At 40.4% G+C, this 27760-nt stretch overlaps 1 protein-coding gene across 2 annotated transcripts in view; it reads left to right on the top strand.

The window, feature by feature from the left end:
* GLIS3 (GLIS family zinc finger 3) overlaps positions 1-27760 on the top strand; it is a 499582-nt gene that overhangs the window by 467026 nt on the left and 4796 nt on the right. For both annotated transcript variants that reach the window (XM_069576475.1, XM_069576474.1), the window contains one exon: positions 27111-27293. In XM_069576475.1, the coding sequence (XP_069432576.1) occupies positions 27111-27293 (183 nt within the window). The remainder of the gene's footprint in view (positions 1-27110; positions 27294-27760) is intronic.

Below are 27760 nucleotides of genomic sequence, written 5' to 3'. Positions count from 1 at the left end.
GAAGACAGATATTTTACTACATTGCCACACTTGACAAAATTGAGGTTCTGTTGATAATGTTTATTGGATAGACAGACTGCAAGATGTGCCAAAAATTCTCTGGAACCATCTTCTTTTTTTAGTTGAGGAATAACTGCTTAACAATGCTGTGTTGACTTTTGCCGTACAATAATGCGAGTCAGTCATAGTTATACATATGTGTGTGCTAAGTCATATCAGTTGTGTCCGATTCTTTTACAAGCCCGTGGACTATAGCCTGCCAGGCTCCTCTGTCCATGGGATTCTCTAGGCAAGAATACTGGAGTGGGTTGCCAGACCCTCCTCCAGGGGATCTTCCCAACCCTTGTCTCCTGCAACTGTATAAACAGCTCGGGCTTCCCCAGTAGCTCAGCTGGCAGAGAATCCACCTGCAATGCAGGAGACCCCAATTTGTTTCCTGGCTTTGGAAGATCCCCTGGAAAAGGGATAGGCCACCCACTGTAGTATTCTTGGGCTTCTTTGGTGGCTCAAATGATAAAGAATTTTCTTGCAGTGCGGGAGACCTGGGTTTGATCCCTGGGTTGGGAAGATCCCCTGGAGGAGGCCATGGCAACCCACTCCAGTATTCTTTTCTGGAGAATCTTTATGGACAGAGGAGGCTGGCAGGCTGCAGTCCGGGAGGTCCCAAAGAGTCGGACACGACTAAGTGACTAAACACAGCACAGCACAGCATGTACCCCTCCCCTCCCCATGAAGCCTCCCTCCCTGCTTTGGAACAAATCTCATCTGTAAAACGGAACAATCTCACAGATTGATTCTCATTGATTGCATCTTGGAAGTCAGTGGTAGAGACTAGAGGCCTCTTCTGAGGGCTCTGCCTTGTTTTCTGCCCCTCTTCCTTATTCCTGTAGGTTTCTATACGTTCCACTACTTGCTGTCATTTCACCCCTCTGGAGTTGCCAGTTTCGAACACAAAGATTTCCATCTTCCATGATCCAGTCATTAGATTTCATTAGGAAATAACCATGAAGCTGTCTCCGCAGCCTGAGCTGTTTGATATCAGGGAGAAGTAGGAGCTGTCTCTGGTGGTCCCATAAGCTGTCTTCTCATGATTTAAAGTGTGCCCTGCCTACAGACCCCAAAGAAGCAAGCCAGTCAGCTCCCAGACACTAGTGGCATTTCTACACCTTACAGTGGAAAACAAAACATTTCCAGACACCAGCAGGCCTCCAAAAACAAAACACACTGTCAATGGCTTATCCCACCAAACAGCCCCACCATCTTTCAAACTGAAGAAACCTCAGAGCATTGATACTTAAATGAAATGGAGTGACAGGTACAAGCTGAACTTCTTCCTCTGTGTTGGCTGTTTACTTAACAATGATTGTGCAATGGTACTTTCCAGAAGAGTCCTATGGGTTACGGCTATGACTGATCTCATTTCTGGAGGTTTATGGTGTTAAATGTTTAAAGCTTTTTTTTTTTTTTTTTTTTTTTAAGGCAAATTGTAGAGACAATAAACATACCTCCCTCCCACAGGAAATTTAGTCACATCTGCATATATGAGATTGTGAAATAACAAAGCAGTAAGTCTAGAAATTGTATTGCTTAGAACTTAAGCATCTGTCACAATTTCCCCTTGAAATCTCAGGAAGACAAGTAAGACTGGTAAATTAACGTGTATAAGTCTTCATTGAGAAAGCTGTGACATATTCACAAGGAGAATGAGCCAGTGAGTGTACTACATGTTATTCTGATCAACAGCAGTCATAATCAGGAATAATTTTTGGTATCAGCCATGATGTTATTAATGCTTATATAGTACTAGGGATTGATGATTAAATCCAGGGAAATTCTTAATTGCTCTTATATACTTAATTACTACAAAATTATCCAAGAGCAATTTTACATAGCTACTACTTGATAAATTCTGACAGTGTGCTAATTCTATAAAACAAAACTTAAAATTAAGTGTTTATGAGTACAGTCAGAATTTCAGCATATTGGGTTTTATGACAGGTGTGTAAAACGGCCGTCTTAATCAGAGGAGCCATTTGATTGATTATAGAAAACTAAACTATGAATAATCTACATATTTAATTAAGCATGTGCACATACAAGCACACTCACTCATAGATTAAACTCCTATATCAGTAAGGATAGTAGAGGACTGAATCAAGTAATCATCACTAAATTCTAAGTTTCCTGAAGACAGGAATTATATCTCCTCACAATGCTTGGCACATGGTAATACTTAATAAGTTTATTGAATAAATATGAATTAGTAAAAAGGGGAGGAGTAAGAGAGAAATCTTGCCCAGGATTTCTTAAACTGGTTGTTGGAGCAAGCCATTGGCAAAATTGTGACTTGGAATCAAATTGTCAAGGCCCTTCTTTTCTCTGGGCACTTCCTCTTATTTTCCTGTCTGTCTCTTTAGATATCCAGTGCTTACCAACTGCCTGAGACTTCTCCCTAGAGAAAATAGAATGATCTAATGATTCACTTATGCATTAAGGGAAATTTAATTCAGTGCTCTTTCTCATGAGTATTTTGCACATTTGGTACTGAGCGTAAAGCAGTGAAATTCTGAGCAGTGGCAGCCCTGTGGAAGAGAGATTTTGAAGCATCCGCAGGGCCCTTAGGGGCAAGTCCCTTGTTTTAAAAAGCACTTTTCAGTTTTCAAAGCATTCCTATCCTCTAGCTTACATACCCCAAATTTGGTCATATTATCTCAGAAGAGATTTACAGAAGGGGGAATTGTGACTTGCCCAGTGTAATACAGGAAGAGAAACAGTGAGCTTTAGAAAAAAGCTGTGAGAGTTTGTATAAAAAGTCTCTGGAGTCAGGCAGATCTGAATTGGAATCTTATGAGCAAGTCATATAATGTCCTGAATCTAATTTTCATATTTTATTTTTATTGAGATAGATTTGGTATACAATATTGTGTTTTTCTCCTGTGGAGAAGCTCTATACAGTCAGCAAAAACAAGACCAAGAGCTGACTGTGGCTCAGATCATGAACTCCTTATTGCCAAATTCAGACTTAAATTGAAGAAAGTAGGGAAAACCACTAGGCCATTCAGGTATGACCTAAATCAAATCCCTTAGGATTATACAGTGGAAGTGACAAATAGATTCAAGGGACTAGATCTGATAGATAGAGTGCCTGATGAACTATGGACAGAGGTTTGTAATGGTGTACAGGAGGCAGTGATCAAAACCATCCCCAAGGAAAAGAAATGCAAAAAGCCAAGATGGTTGTCTGAGGAGGCCATACAAATAGCTGAGAAAAGAAGAGAAACAAAAGGCAAAGAGGAAAAGGAAAGACATACCCATATGAATGCAAAGTTCCAAACAATAGCAAGAAGAGATAGAAAGCCATCCTAAGTGAACAATGCAAAGAAATAGAGGAAAACAATAGACTGGGAAAGACTAGAGATCTCTTCAGAAAATTAGAGATAGCAAGGAAACATTTCATGCAAAGATAGGCACAATAAAGGACAGAAGCGGTATGGACCTAACAAGCAGAAAATAAGAAGAGTTGGCAAGAATAACAGAACTATACAAAAGAATATCTTTATAACCCAGACAACCTAGATGGTGTAGTCACTCATCTAAAGCCAGACTTCCTGAAGCATGAAGTCAAGTGGGCCTTAGAAAGCATCACTACGAACAAAGCTAGTGGAGATGATGGAATTCCAGTTGAGCTATTTCAAATCCTAAAGATGATGCTGTGAAAGTACTGCACTCAATATGCCAGCAAATTTGGAAAACTCAGCAGTGGCTACAGGACTGGAAAAGATCAGTTTTCATTCCAGTCCCAAAAAAGGCAATGCCAAAGAATGTTCAAACTGCTACACAATTGTAGTCATCTCACACACTAGCAAAGTAATGCTCAAAATTCTCCAAGCCAGGCTTCAACAGTACGTGAACAGAGAACTTCCAGGTGTTCAAGATGGATTTAGAAAAGGCAGAAGAACCAGAAATCAAATTGCCAACATCCATTGGAAATGGATGTTGAAAAAGAACATAGAAAAAGCAAGAGAATTCCAGAAAAACATCTACTTTTGCTTTATTGACTACACCGAAGGTTTTGACTCTGTGGATCACAGCAAACTGTGGAAAATTCTTAAAGAGATGAGAATACCAGACCACATTACCTGCCTCCTGAGAAACCTGTCTGCAAGTCAAGGAGCAACAGTTAGAACCGGACATGGAAGAATGGACTGGTTTGAAATTGGGAAAGGAGTATGTCAAGGCTGTATATTGTCACCCTGCTTATTTAACTTATAGGCAGAGTATATCATGCAAAATGATGGACTGGATGCAGCACAAGCGGGAATCAGGATTGCAAGAGAAATATCAATAACCTCAGATACAAATGACATCACTCTTATGGCAGAAAGTGAAGAGGAACTGAAGAGCCTCTTGAAGAAGGTGAAAGAGAACAGTGAAAAAGCTGGCTTAAAACTCACCATTCAGAAAACTAAGATCGTGGCATCTGGTCCCATTACTTCATGGCTATAGATGGGGAAACAATGGAAACAGCGACAGGCTTTATTTCCTTGGGCTCCAAAATCACTGCAGATGGTGACTGCAGCCATGAAATTAAAAGACTCTTGCTTCTTGGAAGAAAAGCTATGACCAATCTAGACAGTATATTAAAAAGTAAAGACATTACTTTACTGACAAAGGTCCATCTAATCAGAGCTATGTATGGTTTTTCCAGTAGTCATGTATGGATGTGAGAGTTGGACCATGAAGAAGGCTGAGTGCCAAATGCTTTTGAACTGTGGTGTTGGAGAAGACACTTGAGAGTCCTTTGGACTGCAAGGCAATCACACCAGTCAATCCTAAAGGAAATCAATCCTGAATATACCCTGGAAGGACTGATGCTGAAGCTGAAGCTCCAATACTTTGGCCACCTGATGCAAAGAACTGACTCATTTGAAAAGACCCTGACGCTGGTAATGATTGAAGGCAGGAGGTAAAGGGGATGACAGAGGATGAGATGGTTGGTTGGCATCACCAACTAAATGGACAAGAGTGTGAGCAAAGTATGGAAGTTGGTGAAGGACAGGGAACCCTGGTGAGCTGCAGTCCATGGGGTTGCAAAGAGTCGGACACAACTGAGCATCAGAAAAACAACAACATTATGTCAGTTTCAGGTGTAATGAAATCTGACATTTACATACATTATGAAATGATCATCACAAGTCTAGTAACCATCTGTCCCCCTACAGTATTATTGACCTTATTCCTTATGATCTAGCTTTTTGTATAACTGGAAATTTGTACTTTGAAGTCTCTTTTACCTGTTTCACCTACCACCCTCCCCTCTACAGTCTATCCATTTGTTCTCTCTCTCTGAGTCTGTGTTATTTTGTTTTGATTCTTTTTTTTTTAAATTCTGAATATAATATGAGGATAGTGGTATTTCTCTTTTAGGGTTGGTATAGGATTGAGAGAAAATGCCTGGTCCGTAGTATATGTTCAGTTAATTAGAGCTTTTGTTCCTGTTGTCATGTTTCTGCCATGCACCAGATTCTAGGTATGCTGGTTACTTCCACTTACATTGTTTAATCCTCACAATAACATTAATAAAAATATAAATATAATCTAGCCTCCCAGGTGAGACTTTGCCCCCAGTCACATACCTAGTGAGTATCAGAGCTGGTATTATAAACACAATCTGACTCCAAAGCCCACACTTATTCTCCTTCATGATGATGCTTGTAGATACAGTACTGTGGGAGTTTTTAGTTACGTGGGAATTATTTTGGGGGGTGAAATTTAAATGTGAACCATTAAAGATGAGGTTACTTAGAGAACTAAAGTTATTGCTAGAAATACAGGTACAATGATTCATGAGACAAAGTGATTTCCCACCGACCACTTGTGCTGTGTCTTTGCGTGCTGACTGCTGCGAATGTCTGCCTTTTCCTTCCCGCTGTGTCAGGTGGCATGGCATGCTTACATTGCCCTTTCCCATTAGTCCTCATAACATTCCTATAAAGAAGGCATTGTTTATTCCCATTTTACAGCTGAGGAATCTAAATCACTAAAACGTTAAGTAACTTGCCCATGATTTCTTAATCTTGAAATGATGGAGTTGGGAACCACATCCAGGACCATCTGGCAGCAGAATCTGTGCTTTCACCCCTGGATTAAGAGCTATCACAGTCCCTACTGGGAAGGGAGTGCTGGCTCTCTGACTGCCCCAGTGGTGTTACCCCATAGGTGTGTCTCTGTGTCTGTGTGTGCGTCTGTGTGCCTGCATGTGCACATATGTGTGCATTCTCTCCTGTGCCATGTTTGCTCAAGTACATATGTGCTGGGGGAAACTGCTTGGAAGCCTGATTACTGAATCAACAAGCCAGGTTTACTGGACTCTTAGCACATTCCTTAAATGCAGTTTTTAAATTAGAAAAAAAAATTGCCTTTTCGTTTTTCAAAGGTGCTTAGGGTCCTTAAGTTTATGAAGAGCTTAATTTGCTTCCCAGGCTATGTTCATCTTAACCACTGCTTAAAGGTAATGACTGTTAAGATTGGTGAGTATTCTTTTTAGACCTTTAAGAATACTTCTGAAAATGAAATATATGCATGTATATGTGCATGACATCTGCCCTGTTATAAAATGGCCTCATAATAAGCATTTTATTTTATGACTTTTTTTTAACTTATACAAAATATATGCTTTTGCTTTCTGGGTCAATGTATCTAGATCAACTCCTTTGTAATTATACAGTATTTAACAAAAACTTATCATTTTTTCATCATCCCACTCTTGAAAGATTTATTTTTTTCACTTGTTGCTTTTATTAACAGTGTTGTGTTGAATCTCCTGGAGAATACTGTGTGTTTACACAAATGCTCTCACATACATGCATATCTTTCTGCCTACTTTCTTTAGGGAATATTTCTAAAAGAAAAATTGCTGGGTTAATGGTTATATACATTTTAAAGCTGGATAGGTACTGCCATATATTCCTTCACAAAGTCTATACCAATTTAGACTCAACAACAGTGCATTAGAGCACTCAGTTCCCCACCCTAGATATTGCCAGTTTGCTGCTGCTGCTGCTGCTGCTGCTAAGTCGCTTCAGCCATGTCCGACTCTGTGCGACCCCATAGATGGCAGCCCACCAGGCTCCACTGTCCTTGGAACTCTCCAGGCAAGAACACTGGAGTGGGTTGCCATTTCCTTCTCCAATGCATGAAAGTGAAAAGTGAAAGTAAAGTCGCTCAGTCGAGTCTGACTGTTAGCGACCCCATGGACTGCAGCCCACCAGGCTCCTCCGTCCATGGGATTTTCCAGGCAAGAAGTACTGGAGTGGGGTGCCATTGCCTTCTCCAGCCAGTCAGTTTAATCCTTGCCAATGTGTACTGCAAAGTTGTTTTGATTTTTCCTTTGGTTAGTAATATGATTGAGCATGTTTTAATATTTTTATTGAGCTCTAAAGGTGATTTACTTATAATAGGAGTTAAGTAACAGGCACTACTACTTGAGTAGTTGTATTATTTATTAAGCAGTTCACTTGCTCTTTCACTTGCCAATCAGGTTGTGTCATTGGCAGTAGGACAGTTTGTTTTCTCAACTGGAACTCAAAAATTTATTGAAAAGAAGGAAAATATCCAGAAAATTTGTTTCATTGACTATTGTGACTTCTCTATCAGTTAACTTTAAAACTATAGAAAAGTGTTTAATGAGCATTATTACAGATTTAGTGCTTTTTTTAATTCTTTGGGAGAAGCAGTGACATTTTTTTCCAGAAGCAAATGTATTGTCTTGTATCTGAAACTCATAAAGTTTAGCCTCTAATGAATTGAACTCTTAAAATCACATTAAATGTTTTCTTATAACTCTATTTTAGGGGCTGCTCAGTTGAAGTCTTCAGATCTGAACTTATTCATGGCAATCCATGTCCTGTAATTCTTATGTTTTAATTGGAATTTTCCTTGTAAATATGATAAGCAACTCATGGTTTAGAAGGAAGAATGTGAATAACTTTGGTTGGAGTTTCCTTAAAGGGAAAAATCCCCCCCACATCAGAAACATCTGTGTTACTGGTAACACAGCCACTGTGTTAATAAAACAGAGCAACAATACAACACTAGAATTGGTTTGATCTGTGCCCATTCAGATAATCTGGGCTCAGACCACATTGCAAAATGATCCTAGTTCCCTTAGAATTTCGGGATGATTTACTTACAATTGTGAGTTCTTTCTCATTGCAGGATTTTTTTTTTTTTTTGCTTTCTAACCAGATTGTTCTGACTAAACTCTCTATTTAGTTCTATTGCAAAGTCTTTGAGAACTAGACCTTAAAGATGCAAGTTTATCCAAGTAAATAAATTCAGGCCTTTTTCTAGGTCATTTAAGTGTAATGACCAGCTACTCCTCTCTTATTAATACATTCCTCCACAAACCCAATCTCATATCACACATCCTAAAGCAAAGCTTCAGATTCTTTAATTCTGTCCTTAGTATGGCATAATGATTCCAAGGATTGAAATTATCCAAATATTTATCCCCAAGGTTGTTTGTATCTGTGGTTCTGGGCTGATATAGTGCTTTTATCAATACCATTGAGGTCAGTGATAGTCCCTACATTTATATTGCAATGTATGTTTTATAAATTACTCTTAGGTACAAAATCATTTCAGTGCCTAGAAACTCAAAGGACCAGCTCAATAAAATGCTTTTTGGATTAACACCTAAATCCTCATTACAACTTTATGAAGAAAGCAAAAGATATGTTTCTACTCCTATTTAGAAATGAAATTCATATTAGTTGGCTGAGTTCCTTGACCTTGGGATGGTTTTCTAAGAGAGTGCAAAGTGTTCTGTGGATGACTTGAGTCGCTTGATTCACCTGCCCACTCTTGTTTCTCTTCAGATTTGGTGGCCTCCTGATGTACAGCAGAAAATGATGGCTTAGAGCAGCAAAATTCTCCAGGTCACCTTGATAGAGCCAGATGTATTTCTATCATTTTTGTTTCTCCCTCAATTAAAAGAAAAATTTCAGTGTTAGAAAGGGAAGTGAAGTGAAGTGAGGTCACTCAGTCATGTCCAACTCTTTGTAACCCGATGGATGGCAGCCTACCAGACTCCTTAGTCCATGGAATTTTCCAGTCCATGGAATTACTGGAGTGGGTTGCCATTTCCTTCTCCATTAGAAAGGAAAGTATCTTTATGTTTTTCTGAAACTCCTGATAGGCTATTGTGTACAGGTTCACAGATCAAAATCTTTGAGCTCAGCCATGGTTCCTCTTACCATCAGTATCTTCAGCAAAGGCTCTTCTTGTAGGATCGTTCACTCATACACTTATTCTCAAACATTCAGCTTCTGTTATGTGCCGGGTCCTGTTCGGTGTGTTAAAGCTACATCAACAGAGAAAATGGACAAAAATCCCTGCCTGCCCAGAGCTCATACCTAAGGGATGATTCTTAGCAAGCAAAGCCTTTGAACTCAACCATGAGAGAATGTTCCTCATGACCCATATGTAGGCAAGAATTCATGTCATCTATTTAATCCGTCTAGCACTTGGCACAACTGAGATGCCTATTAGATACTTAAAAATTAAGAGTTTGGTATTCAGTGGGATGAGAGTAAGCAGGAAAGGAAAGACCCTGCAGACTAGACATACTCATTGGAGTGTGACCTCCCCCCCTCGCCCCCAGGTGGCAGTGAGAAGAAGACTATCCAGCTGGAGGGGTGGAGCAGAGGATGGCAGATCATAAATTTGGTTATTCACATTAATAGTCAGTGTCCAAAAGGTCTGTCAAGATGAAAAGGCAAATTTCCTTGTGGCCAGATGGAAGGAAGTGACAGAAATTTGGGGATACAATTTTATAAATACAAAGCCTTCTCTGCCTGTCAAACCCACCTACATAGATTTCTTTTACTTCAAGTCCAGACTTCATCTCAATGTAATATTCTAGACAGTAGCTTTTGGGGCAGCTTAACAGTGTGTAACAGGGACTTAGCTGTGAGGAAGAAGTTCAGTAGGAGAAATAAGCAAGCTATCGATACAAGTGTGAGATGGTGCCCACCTATAGAGATTAGGATCCTGGAAAACTGTAGTCATAAACTTGGATTTGGGGAAATAAGAAATCACCTAGTTAGTGGAACGGATATAATGTGGGAGCTTGGTTACGGCTAGACATCAGAAGTCTAGGCCACAAGATCAGTGTGGGACCATCAGTAAGACCACGACTTCTGAGTCACTCAAATGAGGTCTCATGATTTCACCTTGCCCAAAAACTTACATGTGAGAGAATGGCACTGGGGTGGGGACAGAGGTCATTTTGATCCTTCTGTAGTTCAGAGTCACTCTGGGACAGCCATTATCACTTCATCCCCAAGAGCCCCTGGAATCCAGCAGAAGGGGCTGGGGGTCAGCCTAGTGGGAAAAGATGCCCACTGGAAGAGCTCTCCCTCTGCATTCCAAATGAAATCAGAGCTGTTCTGTTTTTTTCTATTGGTATTTCATTTGGAAACCTTTCCAAAGATTGAAAATCATCTAAAGATGTTCTTAGAGCTTAGCTTACTATAGAGCCCAGATGGAGCTGATGCTGTGGCTTCCAGTTTAAGAATCACAGGCCTAGACCCTAAGTGTAGGACTCAGTGACCCCTCACTATGGTTCCCAATGAGAGATAATCCAAAGGAAGCAATTGGCCAGTGCCTGAGGAAATACTTTCCATCTTCTTTCTCCCTCTACCTTCTGGGGAAAGTCCTGTAAATGCAGGACAACCTGAACACTGTAGAGAGCTAGGGTGGCCCTCAGGGGAGGGTGCAGCATTTCATGTTAATGTCCCTTTTAATCTCCATCTGGAGTCCTCTTCTCTGTCAGACCTTTCTTTCAGCAAAGCTTGCTTGGAAGGACAAGGGAAGATACAATTAAATCTTCATTCTTTGCCATACTTTCCTTGTTCTGTTTTAGACTCAACTACTCCTGAGTCAAAGGGTTGTTTCTGAACTTTATGCAACATAGCTTGAATCAACTGAGGGCAAATTTACCTTTGTACTCAGAGAAGGTAGGACGATAAGTAACACCAAGCTTATAATGAGACAGAACGAGCTGGAATTTTCAATGTGTTTTACTGTTTGCAAAATATTCCCACACTTATTATTTCATTTGATCCTTGTGGTCACCTAGGAGGGATATATACACCGGTAACAGAGTGACCCTCTCTCATAGAGAAATTCCCAACTCATTCTTTTCAGACTTGACCAGTGACCAAAGTGTTTACTTCATACACTCACCAGAACAGGATGTCCTGGTCCTCCATTCTTCATTCTGAGCTTCATATATATCCTGAATTTTTGAGTCATTAGACGGATGATGGAGTACAACTGGGCACTGAATCTCTTTCCATTTATTCCCTGTCCTTCCCCTCCCCACTGTGAAGACTATGCTGCCGCAATAGTATTATTTTCTCCCTTCAATCAATAGGGACCCAAAGGCTCAGAGAGGCTGTTTTCCTCAAGGCCACATAGCCAATAAATGGCAAAGCTGGCTTTCATATTCATCTTAAGAATCTTCAGATCTTCTGGTTTAGAGAGTTTCCGTTTATATGTGCATTGTCACCATCAGGATTCACTGAACCATTTTACTGTAACTGTATATATAAACACATGGCAATTACTGAGACACATTGCAATTAGTTTATTTTGGCAGCTTATCATTTTGAGAATTTGGAAGCCATAGGCTACCACACATTAGGGTTTTGGTTGGTTTGAAGATATTTAAATGAAAATTGGTTACATCTTTTAACCAAGAAGGTTTTATGCATGCCTTTCTTCTCACTCTGCTTTCTCCCATTTCCTTTTTGTTCCTTTCAGCAACATGTTCTGCCCACCCTCATCCCCTTATTTGAACTTTTGCAGAATCAATAGCAGACCATCTTCCTCTTCCCCCTACCCCAAGTATACAACTCAGAGGGCAAGAGTGTGGTTGGCTCACAGTAATACATTCTGTTAGCAGCTTGCTGCAAACCAGGTGAGATGCTGTAAGGCTCAGGAGCAGAGGAGAGCACCGGAGGGTGCAGAAGCATCTCCCTGTGGCCTGCGGGGTAGTGGTAGAAGCTATGGATGAAAATGGCCCCACTTCTTGGAACCAGGTGGATTTGTCTAACGATGCCCTCTTGCTGCCACCCATCTGACAGGGGGCTAGGGGACCAGGCGATTGCTCCACTGGTCAGCTTCCCAACCACTGTAACCTCGTTCCTTCAATAGGAATGTGCCCAAATGGAATGTTAAGGGTTATTATTTCCATTATTTTCCCTCTCCTAAGTACAGTAGTTGCTTAAATGTCAGTCTTAAATAGCTCAAGTGCTTTTGCAAGCTGGTTTAGTTCTCAGCCCGAAGAAAAATCTGTCTTCCTAACACAGTCTGTGAGCTGTTCCTATAGCTTCCCCATTTATAGACTCTGTATTAAAATGAAGAGTCAGTTTCTCCATCACTCCCAGGGGGAAGCTTCAGAGAGTTCTAACTACATGAAGACCTGGCTGAGGTTGTTGGCCAAGAGCAGGGACCAAGGTGAAAAATGGCAACTGGACTAGGGGGGCTTCATTTTTAAGAGAATCATCATTTTATACCTAAGGGTGGTGGGCTATGTGAGAAAAATTGTTTAAGAATTACATGTGCATTATACAGAATCTATAAATACTTCTAAGCTTATTTCATGGTGAGATAATTGCTACTATTTATTGAGGGCCTGCTACATGCTGGGGAATGCACTGGATGCTTTTATAAATGCTCTCATGTATAATGTTGTCTGCAACCCTATAAAATAGATATTATTTTACATGAAAATAAGGCTCAAGAAGGAAAATAATTTATGCAAAGACACATAGTTGGTTAATGGGTAATCCAGGCTTTGAAACCAAATCCAAATTGTTCATGTAATGGATAGAAATAAAATAGTGACTAAATCAGGAAACTAGCCAAAAGAAATTTCTGAAATGTCTGTTTCTACTCTTCAGGGTTTTTTAAATTTTTCGGTGTTTAGATAATTTCATCAATTTTGTTAATGAATTCAATTCTTTCTCCCTAATGAAAATGTTTGTACTCTATGAAATGTTGACCCAAGTAACTTTGTCTGTGATCTAGTAGTGAGGGACCTCAACAAAAATGGCCAGATTTTGTTTAAACTGATTTGTCTGTAAGCTTAAACTGTGTTATCTCTATGAACTATGTTACCAAACAGATTAGAATTTGAGTCCTTGTTCTGAAACTTGGTAGCTATGAGGAATTGGATAAGTTATTTGAACTTTTGTGTTTCCTTGTCTATAAACTGGGGACAGTACTACATAATTCAGAAGTTATTATAAGTAAAAAGAGATTGAAGTGTTGCCAATTGCAGCAACATGGATGAATCTAGAGAATATTATACTTAGTGAAGTAAGTCAGGCAGAGAAAGGTGTATTATATGATATCTCTTAATTGTAGAATCTAAAAAATAATACAAATTAATCTATATAAAAAATACAAACAGACTCTCAGACATAGAAAACATATTTATGGTCACCAAAGGGAAAGGTTGTGGGGAGATGGATAAATTAGGAGTATGGGATTAACAGATATAAACCGATAAACATAAGATAGATGAACAACAAAGATTTACTGTATAGCACAAGGAACTATACTCAATATCTTGTAATAACTGAAAATGGAAAATAACCTGTATGTGTGTGTGTATAACCTGTATGTGTGTGATAATAACCATTATCAGTTATTACAAGATATTGAGTATAGTTCCTTGTGCTATACAGTAAATCTTTGTTATTTCCATGATCAGTTATCAATTATATATATATATATTTGAATCACTTTTCTGTATACTTGATATTAAAAGAATATTATAATCAACTATATTTCATTTTTTTACAAAGTTGTAAGAATGAAGATTTTCTATGTAAAACACCTAAAACAATACCTATCTCAGAACAAATAAATAATAGTTCCTTTCCTTCCTTTTGAAAGAATTCTCTGGATGGGGAGGATTGGTGTAACAGTAACCAAAATGTCTATGAAAATGCCAAAAGCAAGGAGACGACGGATGAGAAAGCTCTGAACTTAGTAGAAAAGTATCTACTCCCCATTTGTTTTAAGACAAAGACTAGATCCATGAATAATTCCAAATAACTGGATGTTCATAAATATTAAAATGATTGTATGAATTTTCCACTTTTCTCTTATTTGCATAGTATTATATAAATAAAAGTATTGGTTATAAAGACAAGTGATTCAAATTCCATCTCTTTGTCTATAAAATGAGAACATTTGTTTGAATTACCTACTTACAAGACAGGTATATCAGAGGCTGCCTAAGAAGGAATTTTTAGAAGTTTTAAAAATCATACCTTGTGAGTAGTAAGTGTGTAATTCACTGGGCCTTTCTCTGAGTAAAGTAGGAGAGCATGAAATCATGCTGAGAAGCTGTGATGCCAGAGATCATACTCTTATGGCCTTTAAGAGCTTTACCAGAGACTTATCTAATTTTCCTCTTTTCTCCTCATTGATTCATATCATGGGTTACAGAAGGTATTCAAAGTGGGGTGTGCAGGGGTCACCAGAGAGGAGGACGGAATGCGCAAAGAGCTGTAATAATGTTGGAGAAAGAGAAATTAGCGTAGCCAAGGGGAGTGGGTCATGCCTCTTCTGTGTCCCTGACCCTGGGGCCTTAAGAACATTCAGAAGAACTGTACAAAAACGATCTTAATGACCCAGATAACCAGATGGTGTGGTCACTCACCTAGAGCCAGACATCCTGGAGCATGAAGTCAGTAATGTCTGACTCTTTGAGACACCATGACTGCAGCACGCCAGGCTTCCCTGTCCATCACCAACTCCTGGAGCTTGCTCAAACTCATTTCCATTGAGTCAGTGATGCCATCCAACCATCTCATTCTCTGTCACCCCCTTCCCCTCCTGCCTTCAATCATTCCCAGCATCAGGGTCTTTTCCAATGAGTTAGTTCTTTGCATCAAGTGGCTGAAGTACTGGAGCTTCAGCTTCAGCATCAGTCCTTCCAATGAATATTCAGGACTGATTTCCTTTAGGATGGACTGGTTTGATCTCCTTGCAGTCCAAGGGACTCTCAAGCGTCTTTTCCAGTACCACAGTTAAGAAGATTCACTACGAACAAAGCTAGTGGAGGTGATGAAATTCCAGCTGAGCTATTTCAAATCCTAAAAGATGGTGCTGTTAAAGTGCTGCACTCAATATGCCAGCAAATTTGGAAAACTCAGCAATGGCCACATGACTGCAAAAGATCAGTTTTCATTACAATCCCAAAGAAGGGCAATGCCAAAGAATATTCAAATTATTGTACAGTTGCACTTACTTCACATGCTTGCAAGATTATGCTCAAAATCCTTCAAGCTAGGCTTCAACAGTATGTGAACCAAGAACTTCCGAATGTGCAAGCTGGATTTAGAAAAGGCAGAAGAACTAGAGATCAAATTGCCAATATCTACTGGATCATAGAAAAAGCAAGGGAATTATTAAAAAACATATGTTTCTGCTTCATTAACTATGCTAAAGCCTTTGACTGTATGGGTCATGACAAACTGTGGATAATTCAAGAGATGGGAATACCAAACCACCTGACCTGCCTCTGGAGAAACTTATATGCAGGACAGGAAGCAACAGTTAGAACTGGATATGGAACGATGGACTGGTTCAAAATAGAGAAAGGAATACCTCAAGGCTGTATATTGTCACCCTGCTTATTTAGCTTCTGTGCAGGGTACATCATACAAAACACTGGGCTGGATGACTCACAAGCTGGAATCAAGATTGCCAAGAGAAATATCAGTAACCTCAGATACGTGGATGATACTACTTTAATGGCAGAAAGTGAAGAGGAACTAAACAGCCTCTTGATGAAGGTGAAAAAGGAGAATGAAAAATCTGGCTGAACACTCAACATTCAAAAAGCAAAGATTATGGCATCTGGTCTCATCACTTCATGGAAATAGATGAGGAAAAAGTGGAAACAGTGTCAGATTTCATTTTCTCGGGCTCCAAAATCACTGTGGATGGTGACTGCAGCCATGAAATTAAAAGACACTTGCTCCTTGGAAGTAAAGCTCTGACAAAGCTAGACAGTGTATTGAAAAGCAGAGATCTCACTTTTCCAACAAAGGTCCATTTAGTCAAAGCTATGGTTTTTCCAGTAATCATGTATAGATGTGAGAGTTGGACCATCAAGATACTGAGAGCTGAATAATTGACACTTTTGAACTGTGGTACTGGAAAAGATGATTGAGAGTCCCTTGGACTGCAAGGAGATCAAACCAGTCCATCCTAAAGGAAATCAGTCCTGAATATTCATTGGAAGGACTGATGCTGAAGCTGAAGCTCCAGTACTTCAGCCACTTGATGCAAAGAACTAACTCATTGGAAAAGACCCTGATGCTGGGAATGATTGAAGGCAGGAGGGGAAGGGGGTGACAGAGAATGAGATGGTTGGATGGCATCACTGACTCAATGGAAATGAGTTTGAGCAAGCTCCAGGAGTTGGTGATGGACAGGGAAGCCTGGCATGCTACAATCATGGTGTCTCAAAGAGTCAGACATTACTGAGCGACTGAACTGAATAACAAGTAGTGTTGAGCTTCTTTCCCTGTGTTTATTAGCCTCTGTATGTTTTCTTTGGAGAAATGTCTGTTTAGGTCTTCTGCCCATATTTGGTTGGGTTGTTTGTTTTTCTGGTATTGAGCTACATGATCTGCTTGTATATTATGGAGTTTAACCCTTTGTCATTTGTTTCATCCCAATTATTTTCTTCCATTCTGAGGGCTGCCTTCTCATCTTGCCAAACTTCTTTCTTATTTGAGCTTTTTCCCTCTTCTTATCTTGAATGCAGTCTAGAGAAGAGTTGCATCTTTGTATATTCCTTAAGGAAAATCCTTTTTATTGTTCGTATATAATCTTAAAGTATATTACTTGATTTCTCATTTATATGTTTATCTTTCTTTCTCACTAAAACATAAACTCCAAAAAGGCATGAGGTATGTTTTATTTACCACTGTGTCTCCAGACTTGAGTAAGTGCTTAGAATGTAGTTGTCAAGTAAACAAAAGAATAGAAGTTGAAATGTTTGTGTTAAAAGAATAGGGAAGAAAAGTGAAAAGTAATATTTGTAGAGTGCTCTATGCCAGACACATGCTCAGCTCTTTACATGGATCATCCCTTAATCCTCTTTAACCTTTGCAGTTGCCTTATGAAGAGATACTGTGAGTGCCCCATTTTACAAATATACAATTGCAAAAGTACAGACTCTTAGTCAGTGTTTCTTCTGAAAGGTCAAGTGCACAGATGACTCTTGAGATTTGGGCACCATCTGAAAACAACAGTGTTTGGCTTGGATGCTTGAAATGACACTCTCTGATCACAGAGGAATTGAAGGGCTTTCCCATCTGAAGATACTGAGGGGTGTCAGGAAGCAACTGCTCTCAGCATCCTTTTCAAGGAGCTTTACAAAGGGTTCTTCCCAGCCTGATCAGGCCATACTCTGGTTGAGAAATTAGTTCTGAGTCCCCTTTCCTGATACCTGTGATGGACTCCACACGTGGGCTGTATGCAAGTTGGCATCAAGGTCGGGCAGAACCTACAGCAGAGAAGATTCAGTCTTCTGAATGTTGTCCATCTTTTCCTGGCACCTGGAGTTTGGTGGTGGTTCTCAGCCTCACCATAAAGGAGAAGAGTTTGTTTTACAAAACTATCTGCTATATAAACAAACCCACTAGGGGCACAGCTGTGGACATAGCACCTTGACAAAGTTTGGGCTGGTGGTATTCTTCTCCATCTGTGAGTGTAAGATAGAGCCTCGGTACTGAAAGCCTTGGCACTTTATTCCAGCCTCAACTGGTAGTGAAATTGGAGACCCACCTATGTTGTTGCCTCCCACACACATAGAGAGCTAGGCCGGTAGTCTGCAGAAAGTGGGTGATAAGTTTCCTTTTCCTTCTCTTCCTTCCAGAAAGGAAAGTGATTTTTGCAGGAGAACTGAAATGCCCTAGAAGTTTAACTTAGAACAATGCTCATCAGCCCTCACGAGGGTTGGGAGCTGGGTGACCATTATTTATTCGTTGAAGTATTTATACTCTGGTTCCTTCCACGATGACTAAAGTATAAATTTGTAAGGAAAAGATAAATGTAATAAAGGTCTAATATACTTTCTATCCTGAAGACCAGGAGTCTAAGAATCATTATCTGGCTTTTATTTAAGCTCTTGGTGGATCGTATGTTTTTTTTCCTCTAAGAATTTAATCAGAAACATTCCTAAAACAAAGTCTGTTAAACCTGAGAGTGCAGTTTGCCCTAGAGTTGTGCTATCCAGTACAGTAGCTACAAGGCATGAATGGCCATATAAATTTTAATTAATTATAACTAAATAAAATTTACAAGTTGGTTCCTCAGTTGACTGGCCACATTTCAAATGCTCTGTAGTTATGCAGCTACTGTATTGGACAGTGAGATATAGATCATTTCCATCAACACACAATGTTCTCTTAGTGTTGCCCTAGGGAATACCCTTTTATTATCATATTTAGTCATGTGATTCCTTTTTTTCACTGACTTCCTCCACTTCCCTTCCATGCTGGGAAGAAAATGCACACCCAGCTTCACGGACTGCTTTATCATCATTAGGCAGCAAGAGTGACCAGGAACTCCCAATCTAATCTATCATCATAGAGCTGTCAGTGACCCCACGTGACAACGAAGGAGGGGTTTTTAAGAATGAATTTTAATACTATGTTAGCTCATAGATAATATTAAGGGAGAAAACAGGATGCAAAACAATATATATAATATTCCAGTTTTGTATGTATGTATCTGGTTATGTCCGAATCTTGGAAATAAAGATAATTTTTATTTTCTTTGCATATATGTCTCTATATTTTCTAGTTGATACAGTTAATTCAGAATATTTTTATAATTAGAAAACAAGCCTGTTTTTAGAAGGGGAAAAAAAAAAAAGACTTATCAGAATTAACAAGAAGATGAATGACCTTGATCCTCAGGAGCTACAACTTCAGTAAAGTCAGTTTATCTGCAAAGTCCCCCTCCCTCTCCATCCTTGGGTTAAAATAACTTCTAAAATGGGGGAGGGGTGATTTTCTAACGAAATGCGAGGACTAGCATTTATTGCCAACATAAACATACGTGTGCCTTCTTATGCTGTTCTAAGTGTATATGTTCTTGTTCGAACTGTATTATCCATCCTCAAGGACACAGTATTCCCTTTTATTTCTTTGGTCTCTCTAAAAGCACCTTGACCAGTGCTGATAACATCATTCGCTGACTGACTGACTGGTTGACCTTGCCATCACTCATGTTTTATGCCCACGAAATGTAACATCTTGCCTCATTTTGCTCTAGGTCCTCCAGGTAATATTCCTTCCAAACTTACTACATGAAATTCAGCAGCTGAAATACAGGAGCCGTTCACCAGAAAATGAGTTAGGCTTTCTCTGAGTTGTGTGTGTGGCAAGATCCTAATGGAATTTTTAAAAATTTTGTTAGTTTTATGGAAATAGCAGTGGGAAGAGGCTATGTTAAAGCTCTTTGATTTGAGTGACCACACTCAACCACACCAGTGTGTTTGGCAACTTTAGTTACTGGCTTCTTGAAGGGAGGGATTTCATAAAGAGGATTTTCTTTCTGTGAGTTGGCTGTGAGAGTGATAAAACATGCTTGTGGGGCCATTCTGGTTTTGACTGTTTCTCGTGTCAGCCAAGACACCCACAGACAGGAATTGTAGTTCACTCTGCCCTCTCACTCAGATCCAGACTGGCTGGGGAAACATGGAGGTGGAGCCCAGAATGTTGGATTTGAAAAAGTGAAAGTGAAAGTGTTAGTTGCTCAGTCATGTCCAGCTCTTTGTGACTCCAGTCCTGGAAGGACTGTAGCCTTCCAGGCTCCTCTGTCCATGGAATTCTTCAGGCAGATTCTTTACTGTTTGAGCCACCAGGGAAGGCCAATGTTGGGTTTACTATTAATAATTAACTTTACTGGGTATATTTCACTGTATCACAAATTTTCATAGTCTAGCACATCACAACACTCATGTAGATTGAAGTCATGCTGTCTTTGAAGCAGGGAGAAGACCGGGAAGAAAGAATGAATTGGTTTTCACAAAAGGGCAGTGAAAGTCTCTATCAATGTCCCTGACATACCTGAATGATTAATGTCCCTATTTGGGGAGTTGTGGGAGTTTAGTGAAAAATGTCTTCTCTTCCTGGAAGGTTAATATTACACTGAGGAATGCTATCAAGGTGTTTATGGGTTACAGATTTGAACAGAGCCAGCATAGGGATATAAATAGCAAATATGGCCTATTTTGCTCAGTGAGTAGCATTACATTCTAATAAACTGACTGTGGTGGCTCGTGGTAATTTTTCCTCCTAATGGGGAGCCGTTATTACATGTGCCTGGCCATGGGGTACCCACTGTGAGGATCAATTCAAGGACCTCCCAAACTATGAAACAGTACATCCCAGGTCTTTCAGCCCGCTCAAGCTTGTTGCTCGTTTGAGCTTGCACTGGGGAGAGTGAAGAAATCAGAATGTGTATTGATTAGTACAAGATCTAGGAACCAACACGGGAAAGAGGTATGTAGCACAGGTCCCAAGGGCCAAAAATGTTCCAGAGGATTCCACCTGAGAACTGGAAGTGAGAGACTTACCCACTGTCTTTCTGTTCTTATATTTGGTTATTGTTGAAGGATTACTTGTTGCCTTTTTGAAATTTTAATTTCTCTTAATAAAAATTTTGAGAGCTACATTATTGTGACATAATTTTACTTTTTTCTTATTTAGCGAACATATATAAATTATATTGTTAAATATATTAATATTAATTTTATAATTAGTTCTCAGATTGGAGAAGGTAATGGCACTCCACTCCAGTACTCTTGCCTGGAAAATCCCATGGACAGAAGAGCCTGGTAGGCTGCAGTCCATGGGGTCGCAAAGAGTCGGACACGACTGAGTTCACTTTGACTTTTCACTTTCATGCATGCATTGGGGAAGGAAATGGCAACCCACTCCAGTATTCTTGCCTAGAGAATCCTAGGGATGGGGGAGCCTGGTGGGCTGCCATCTATGGGGTCGCACAGAGTCGGACACGACTGAAGCAACTTAGCAGCAGCAGCAGTTCGCAGATTATGTTATATAACAGGCAAATATTAATTTAATCTTCATTATAATAACTCAGTGAGATATCAGTTCAGTTCAGTTCAGTCGCTCAGTCGTGTCCGACTCTTTGCGACCCCATGAATCGCAGCACGCCAGGCCTCCCTGTCCATCACCAACTCCCGGAGTTCACTCAAACTCACGTCCATCAAGTCAGTGATGCCATCCAGCCATCTCATCCTCTGTTGTCCCCTTCTCCTCCTGCCCCCAATCCCTCCCAACATCAGAGTCTTTTCCAATGAGTCAACTCCTCGCATAAGGTGGCCAAAGTACTAGAGTTTCAGTTTCAGCATCATTCCCTCCAAAGAAATCCCAGGGCTAATCTCCTTCAGAATGGACTGGTTGGATCTCCTCGCAGTCCAAGGACGCTCAAGAGTCTTCTCCAACACCACAGTTCAAAAGCATCAATTCTTTGGCACTTGGCTTTCTTCACAGTCCAACTCTCACATCCATACATGACCACTGGAAAAACCATAACCTTGACTAGACAGATCTTTGTTAGCAAAGTAATGTCTCTGCTTTTGAATATGCTATTTAGGTTGGTCATAACTTTTCTTCCAAGGAGTAAGCGTCTTTTAATTTCATGGCTGCAATCACCATCTGCAGTGATTTTGGATCCCCCCAAAATAAAGTCTGACACTGTTTCTACTGTTTCCCCATCTATTTCCCATGAAGTGATGGGATCAGATGCCATGATCTTCGTTTTCTGAATGGTGAGCTTTAAGCCAACTTTTCCACTCTCCTCTTTCCCTTTCATCAAGAGGCTTTTTAGTTCCTCTTCACTTTCTGCCATAAGGGTGGTGTCATCTGCGTATCTGAGGTTATTGATCTTTCTCCCGGCAATCTTGATTCCAGTTTGTGCTTCTTCCAGCCCAGCTTTTCTCATGATGTACTCTGCATATAAGTTAAATAAGCAGGGTGACAATATACAGCCTTGACGTACTCCTTTTCCTATTTGGAACCAGTCTGTTGTTCCATGTCCGGTTCTAACTGTTGCTTCCTGACCTGCATATAGGTTTCTCAAGAGGCAGATCAGGTGGTCTGGTTTTCCCATCTCTTTCAGAATTTTCCACAGTTTACTGTGATCCACACAGTCAAAGGCTTTGGCATACTCAATAAAGCAGAAATAGATGTTTTTCTGAAACTCTCTAGCTTTTTCCATGATCCAGTGGATGTTGGCAATTTGATCTCTGGTTCCTCTGCCTTTTCCAAACCCAGCTTGAACATCTGGAAGTTTACAGTTCACGTACTGCTGAAGCCTGGCTTGGAGAATTTTGAGCATTACTTTACTAGCCTGTGAGATGAGTGCGATTGTGTGGTAGTTTGAGCATTCTTTGGCATTGCCTTTCTTTGGGATTGGAATGGAAACTGACCTTTTCCAGTCCTGTGGCCACTGCTGAGTTTTCCAAATTTGCTGGCATATTGAGTGCAGCCCTTTCACAGCATCATCTTTCAGGATTTGAAATAGCTCAACTGGAATTCCATCACCTCCACTAGCTTTGTTCTTAGTGATGCTTTCTAAGGCCCATTTGACTTCACATTCCAGAATGTCTGGCTCTAGGTGAGTGATCACATCATCATGGTTATCTTGGTTGTGAAGATCTTTTTTGTACAGTTCTTCTGTGTATTCTTGCCACCTCTTCTTAATATCTTCTGCTTCTGTTAGGTCCAGACCATTTCTGTCCTTTATTGAGTCCATCTTTGCATGAAATGTTCCCTTGGTATCTCTAATTTTCTTAAAGAGGTCTCTAGTCTTTCCCATTCTGTTGTTTTCCTCTATTTCTTTGCATTGATTGCTAAGGAAGGCTTTCTTATCTCTTGCTGTTCTTTGGAACTCTGCATTCAGATGCTTATATCTTTCCTTTTCTCCTTTGCTTTTCACTTCTCTTCTTTTCACAGCTATTTGTGAGGCCTCCCCAGACAGCCATTTTGCTTTTTTGCATTTCTTTTCCATAGGGATGATCTTGATCCCTGTCTCCTGTACAATGTCACGAACCTCCGTCCATAGTTCATCAGGCACTCTATCTATCAGATCTAGTCCCTTAAATCTATTTCTTACTTCCACTGCATAATCATAAGGGATTTGATTTAGGTCATACCTGAATGGTCTAGTGGTTTTCCCTACGTTCTGCAATTTCAGTCTGAATTTGGCAATAAGGAGTTCATGATCTGAGCCACAGTCAGCTCTTGGTCTTGTATTTGTTGACTGTATAGAGCTTCTCCATCTTTGGCCGCAAAGAATATAATCAATCTGATTTCTGTGTTGACCATCTGGTGATGTCCACATGTAGAGTCTTCACTTGTGTTGTTGGAAGAGGGTATTTGCTATGACCAGTGCATTTTCTTGGCAAAACTCTATTAGTCTTTGCCCTGGTTCATTCTGTATCCCAAGCCAAATTTGCCTGTTACTCCAGGTGTTTCTTGACTTCCTACTTTTGCATTCCAGTCCCCTATAATGAAAAGGACATCATTTTTGGGTGTTAGTTCTAAAAGGTCTTGTAGGTCTTCATAGAACCATTCCACTTCAACTTCTTCAGCATTACTGGTTGGGGCATAGACTTGGATTACTGTGATATTGAATGGTTTGCCTTAGAAACAAACAGAGATCATTCTGTCATTTTTGAGATTGCATCCAAGTACTGCATTTCGGACTCTTTTGTTGACCATGATGGCTACTCCGTTTCTTCTGTGGGATTCCTGCCTGCAGTAGTAGATATAATGGTCATCAGAGTTAAATTCACTCATTTCAGTCCATTTTAGTTCGCTGATTTCTAGAATGTCGATGTTCCCTCTTGCCATCTCCTGTTTGACCACTTCCAATTTGCCTTGATTCATGGACCTGACATTCCAGGTTCCTATGCAATATTGCCCGTTACAGCATTGGACCTTGCTTCTATCACCAGTCACATCCACAGCTGGGTATTGTTTTTGCTTTGGCTCCATCCCTTCATTCTTTCTAGAGTTATTTCTCCACCGATCTCCAGTAGCATATTGGGCACCTACTGAGCTGGGGAGTTCCTCTTTCAGTATCCTATCATTTTGCCTTTTCATACTGTTCATGGGGTTCTCAAGGCAAGAATACCGAAATGGTTTGCCATTCCCTTCTCCAGTGGACCACATTCTGTCAGACCTCTCCACCATGCCCCCCCCCCCCATCTTGGGTGGCCCCACAGGGCATGGCTTAGTTTCACTGAGTTAGACAATGAGATATAGGTACTAGTTTTAATCCCATTTTACAGTTTAGAAAGCAGAAACACCGAGAGGCTCAATAATTTACCAAGACTACACAATTGATAAGGAGTCAAACTAGGATTTGAACCCAGGAAATCTGACTAGCTTCAGACTACTTATTCATCACCACTGTCTGAATTTAAAATTCAGAAAAATAAAAAGCCAAAGAAAGTCCCCCAAAGACAACTAGAGAAATGTGGCCTTGCAACCTGCCTATATACATTTGTTGTTGTTCAGTCCCTCAGTCATATCCAACTCTTTGTGACCCCATGGACTACAGCAGGCCAGCCTCCCCTTTCCTTCACTATCTCCCAGAGTTTGCTCAAACTCATGTCCGTTGAGTTGACAATGCCATCCAGACATCTCCGTCGCCCCCTTCTCCTCCTGCTGTCAATCTTTCCCAGCATCAGGGTCTTTTCCAATGAGTCTGCTCTTCACGTCAGGTGGCCAAAGTATTGGAGCTTCAGTTTCATTATCAGTCCTTCCAATGAATTTTCAGGGTTGATTTCCTGTAGGATTGATTGGTTTGATCTCCTTGCAGTCCAAGGGACTCTCAAGAGTCTTCTCCAACACCACAGTTCAAAAGCATCAATTCGGAGCTCAGCTTTTTTTATAGTCCAACTCTCACACCCATACATGACTACTGGAAAAAACCATAGCTTTGACTATATGGACCTTTGTTGGCCGAGTAATGTCTCTGCTTTTTAATATGCTGTCTAGCTTTGTCATAACTTTTCTTCCACGGAGCAAGCATCTTTTAAGTTCACCATTTGCAATGAATTTGGAGCCCAAGAAAAATAAAATCTGTCACTGTTTCTACTTTTCCCCCACCTATTTGCCATGAAGTGATGGGACCAGATCTTAGTTTTCTGAATGTTGAGTTTTTTAAGCCAGCTTTTTCATTCTCCCCTTTCACTTTCATCCAGGGGCTCTTTAGTTCCTCTTTGCTTTCTGCCGTTAGGGTAGTATTATCACCTGCATATCTGAGGTTATTGATATTTCTCCTGGTAATCTAGATTCCAACTTGTTCTTCATCCATCCTGGCATTTTGCATCCTGGCATTACTCTGCATATAAGTTAGATAAGCAGGGAGACAATATATAACCTTGAGGTAGTACTTTCCTAATTTTGAACCAGTACATTGTTCCTTGTCTGATTCTAACTGGTGCTTCTTGATCTACATACAGGTTTCTCAGGAGACAGGTGAGGTGGTCTAATATTCCCATTTCTTTAAGAATTTTCCACATTTTTTTTGTGATCCATACAGTCTAAGTCTTTAACGTAGTCAATGAAGGAGAAGTAGATTTTTTTTTTTTTTTTGGAATTCCCTGCTTCCTCTATGATCCAACGGATATTGGCAATTCGATCTCTGGTTCTTCTGCCTTTTCTAAATCCACTTGTTTATCTGAAATTTCTCATGAACAGTACGAAAAAAAAACAAACTCCATGTAAATATTGTTTTCGTGGCTATTTAACATTCCTGTTAGGTAAATATACCAGTCTTTTCTCCACCACTCTCTTATGATTGGCTAGTTTGACTCCTCCATTTTCTGTTATGACAACGAGCACTGTGATAACTGTGTCTGTGCAAGACTTCTATTTTTCAAAGTATACTTTTAGGATACATCCTTGAAAGTGAAATTCCCCTGTCCAAGAGGACGCTTTTGGGTTCCAGAGCCAAGTTGTCGAGTGATTTTCAGAAGCCTGTACTCCTTTGCAGGGTCTGCACACTACACACAGGTGCCTTGGCCACCAGTCTCAGTCCAGCACCAAGAATGAGCCTCAGAAATCTTTGCTAATGTGATAGGTAGAAGATGGTATTATATCATTGTCTTGATTTTTGTTTCTTTACTGACTAAAGAATTGTCAGTTTGACCATGTATCTGTATTAGTTGCTCAGCCATGTCTGACTCTTTGTGACTCCATGGACTGTAACCTACCAGGCTCTTCTGTCCATAGAATTCTCCAGGCAAGAATATTGGAGTGGGTAGCCATTCCCTTCTCCAGGGGATCTTCCCAAGCTAGGGATCGAACCTGGGTCTCCTGCATTTCAGGCCGAGTCTTTACCATCTGATCATATTAGTTGATAAATTATATGAGTATGTGAGTGGTCTGTTTAGGTCCTTTGCCCATCTGTCTGCTGAGTCCATGCAGAGGCCTTAGGGCGTCAAAGAGAGAGAAGCCAGTAGTTTTTCTTTCTTTTTTCTCCTGCCTTGACATGGAATATTCTTGTTTTTTCCTAGTCTTCACTGCTAACATGGATCTTCCCTGGTGGCTGAGCAGTAAAGAACCTACATGCCAGTACAGGAGACACAGGAGACGTGGGTTTGATCTCTGGGCCAGGAAGATCCCCTGGAGGAGGGCATGCCAACCCACTCCAGTATTCTTGCCAGGAAAATCCCCATGGACAGAGGATCCTAGTGGGCCATAGTCCATGGGGTCACAAAGAGTCAGACAGGACTGAAGCAACTGAGCACGTGTGTGTGCACACATACACATACACACACACACAGACGCACACACACTGCTAACATGAATTTAATCTTTCTCCCAAACCTTATAGGGAATTTTCTGTTGGTTCTATAAAAAGTATACTACTTATTGGTTATAAAGAATATTATTTTGTTTTCTACAGTGGATATGGCCTGTTCATAAATCTATCCCTACTTTTGTCTTGAATTTCAGGATTTTATGGGCAACTACAGACATTCTGCCCCCCGAGTTACCCTGACTCTCAAAGAACCATGCCACCTAGCAGTTCCTGCAGTGTGATGCCTTCCTTCGAGGACTGTCTGGTCCCCACATCCATGGGCCAGGCTGGCTTTGATGTTTTCCACAGAGCCTTCTCAACTCACTCGGGCATTACAGGTATGTTGGTATCTGTGACTTAGACACTCGGGCAGACTAGCAGGTGAGATCAGGTGGGTTTCTCATGGCCAGCCTGGATTAGACTTGACTTAGCACACAACTGCATCAAATCCTGTTTAGTCCACCTGAGAAATGTCTTCTTCTTCATCCCCACCCCAGCTTCCTGCAACCCCGCTTCCACCACCCTCACTCAGGTGCCATCATGTTTCTCCCAGACTTAAGCAACAGCCTTCCAACAAGTTTCCTTGCGTCAACTCCTTAACTTTCCCATTCTGCTCTCTGTGCTACCTGTAACCATTGCCTTCCAAACATAAAGGAAAAAATAAGATGCTTTCCTGTTCAGATACATTCAGTAGTTTCTAGTTGCCCTAGAGAATAAAGTTGACTGTCTGCAGCAAGGCATTAATAGTCCCCAGGAGTTGAGCCTGATCAAACTCCCTGGACCTACCCTCCTATCTCATGTTTCT

This window comes from Ovis canadensis, chromosome 2 (assembly GCF_042477335.2).
Source record: "Ovis canadensis isolate MfBH-ARS-UI-01 breed Bighorn chromosome 2, ARS-UI_OviCan_v2, whole genome shotgun sequence".
NCBI lineage: Eukaryota > Metazoa > Chordata > Mammalia > Artiodactyla > Bovidae > Ovis > Ovis canadensis.
This window is presented reverse-complemented; position numbering and strand designations above follow the sequence as displayed.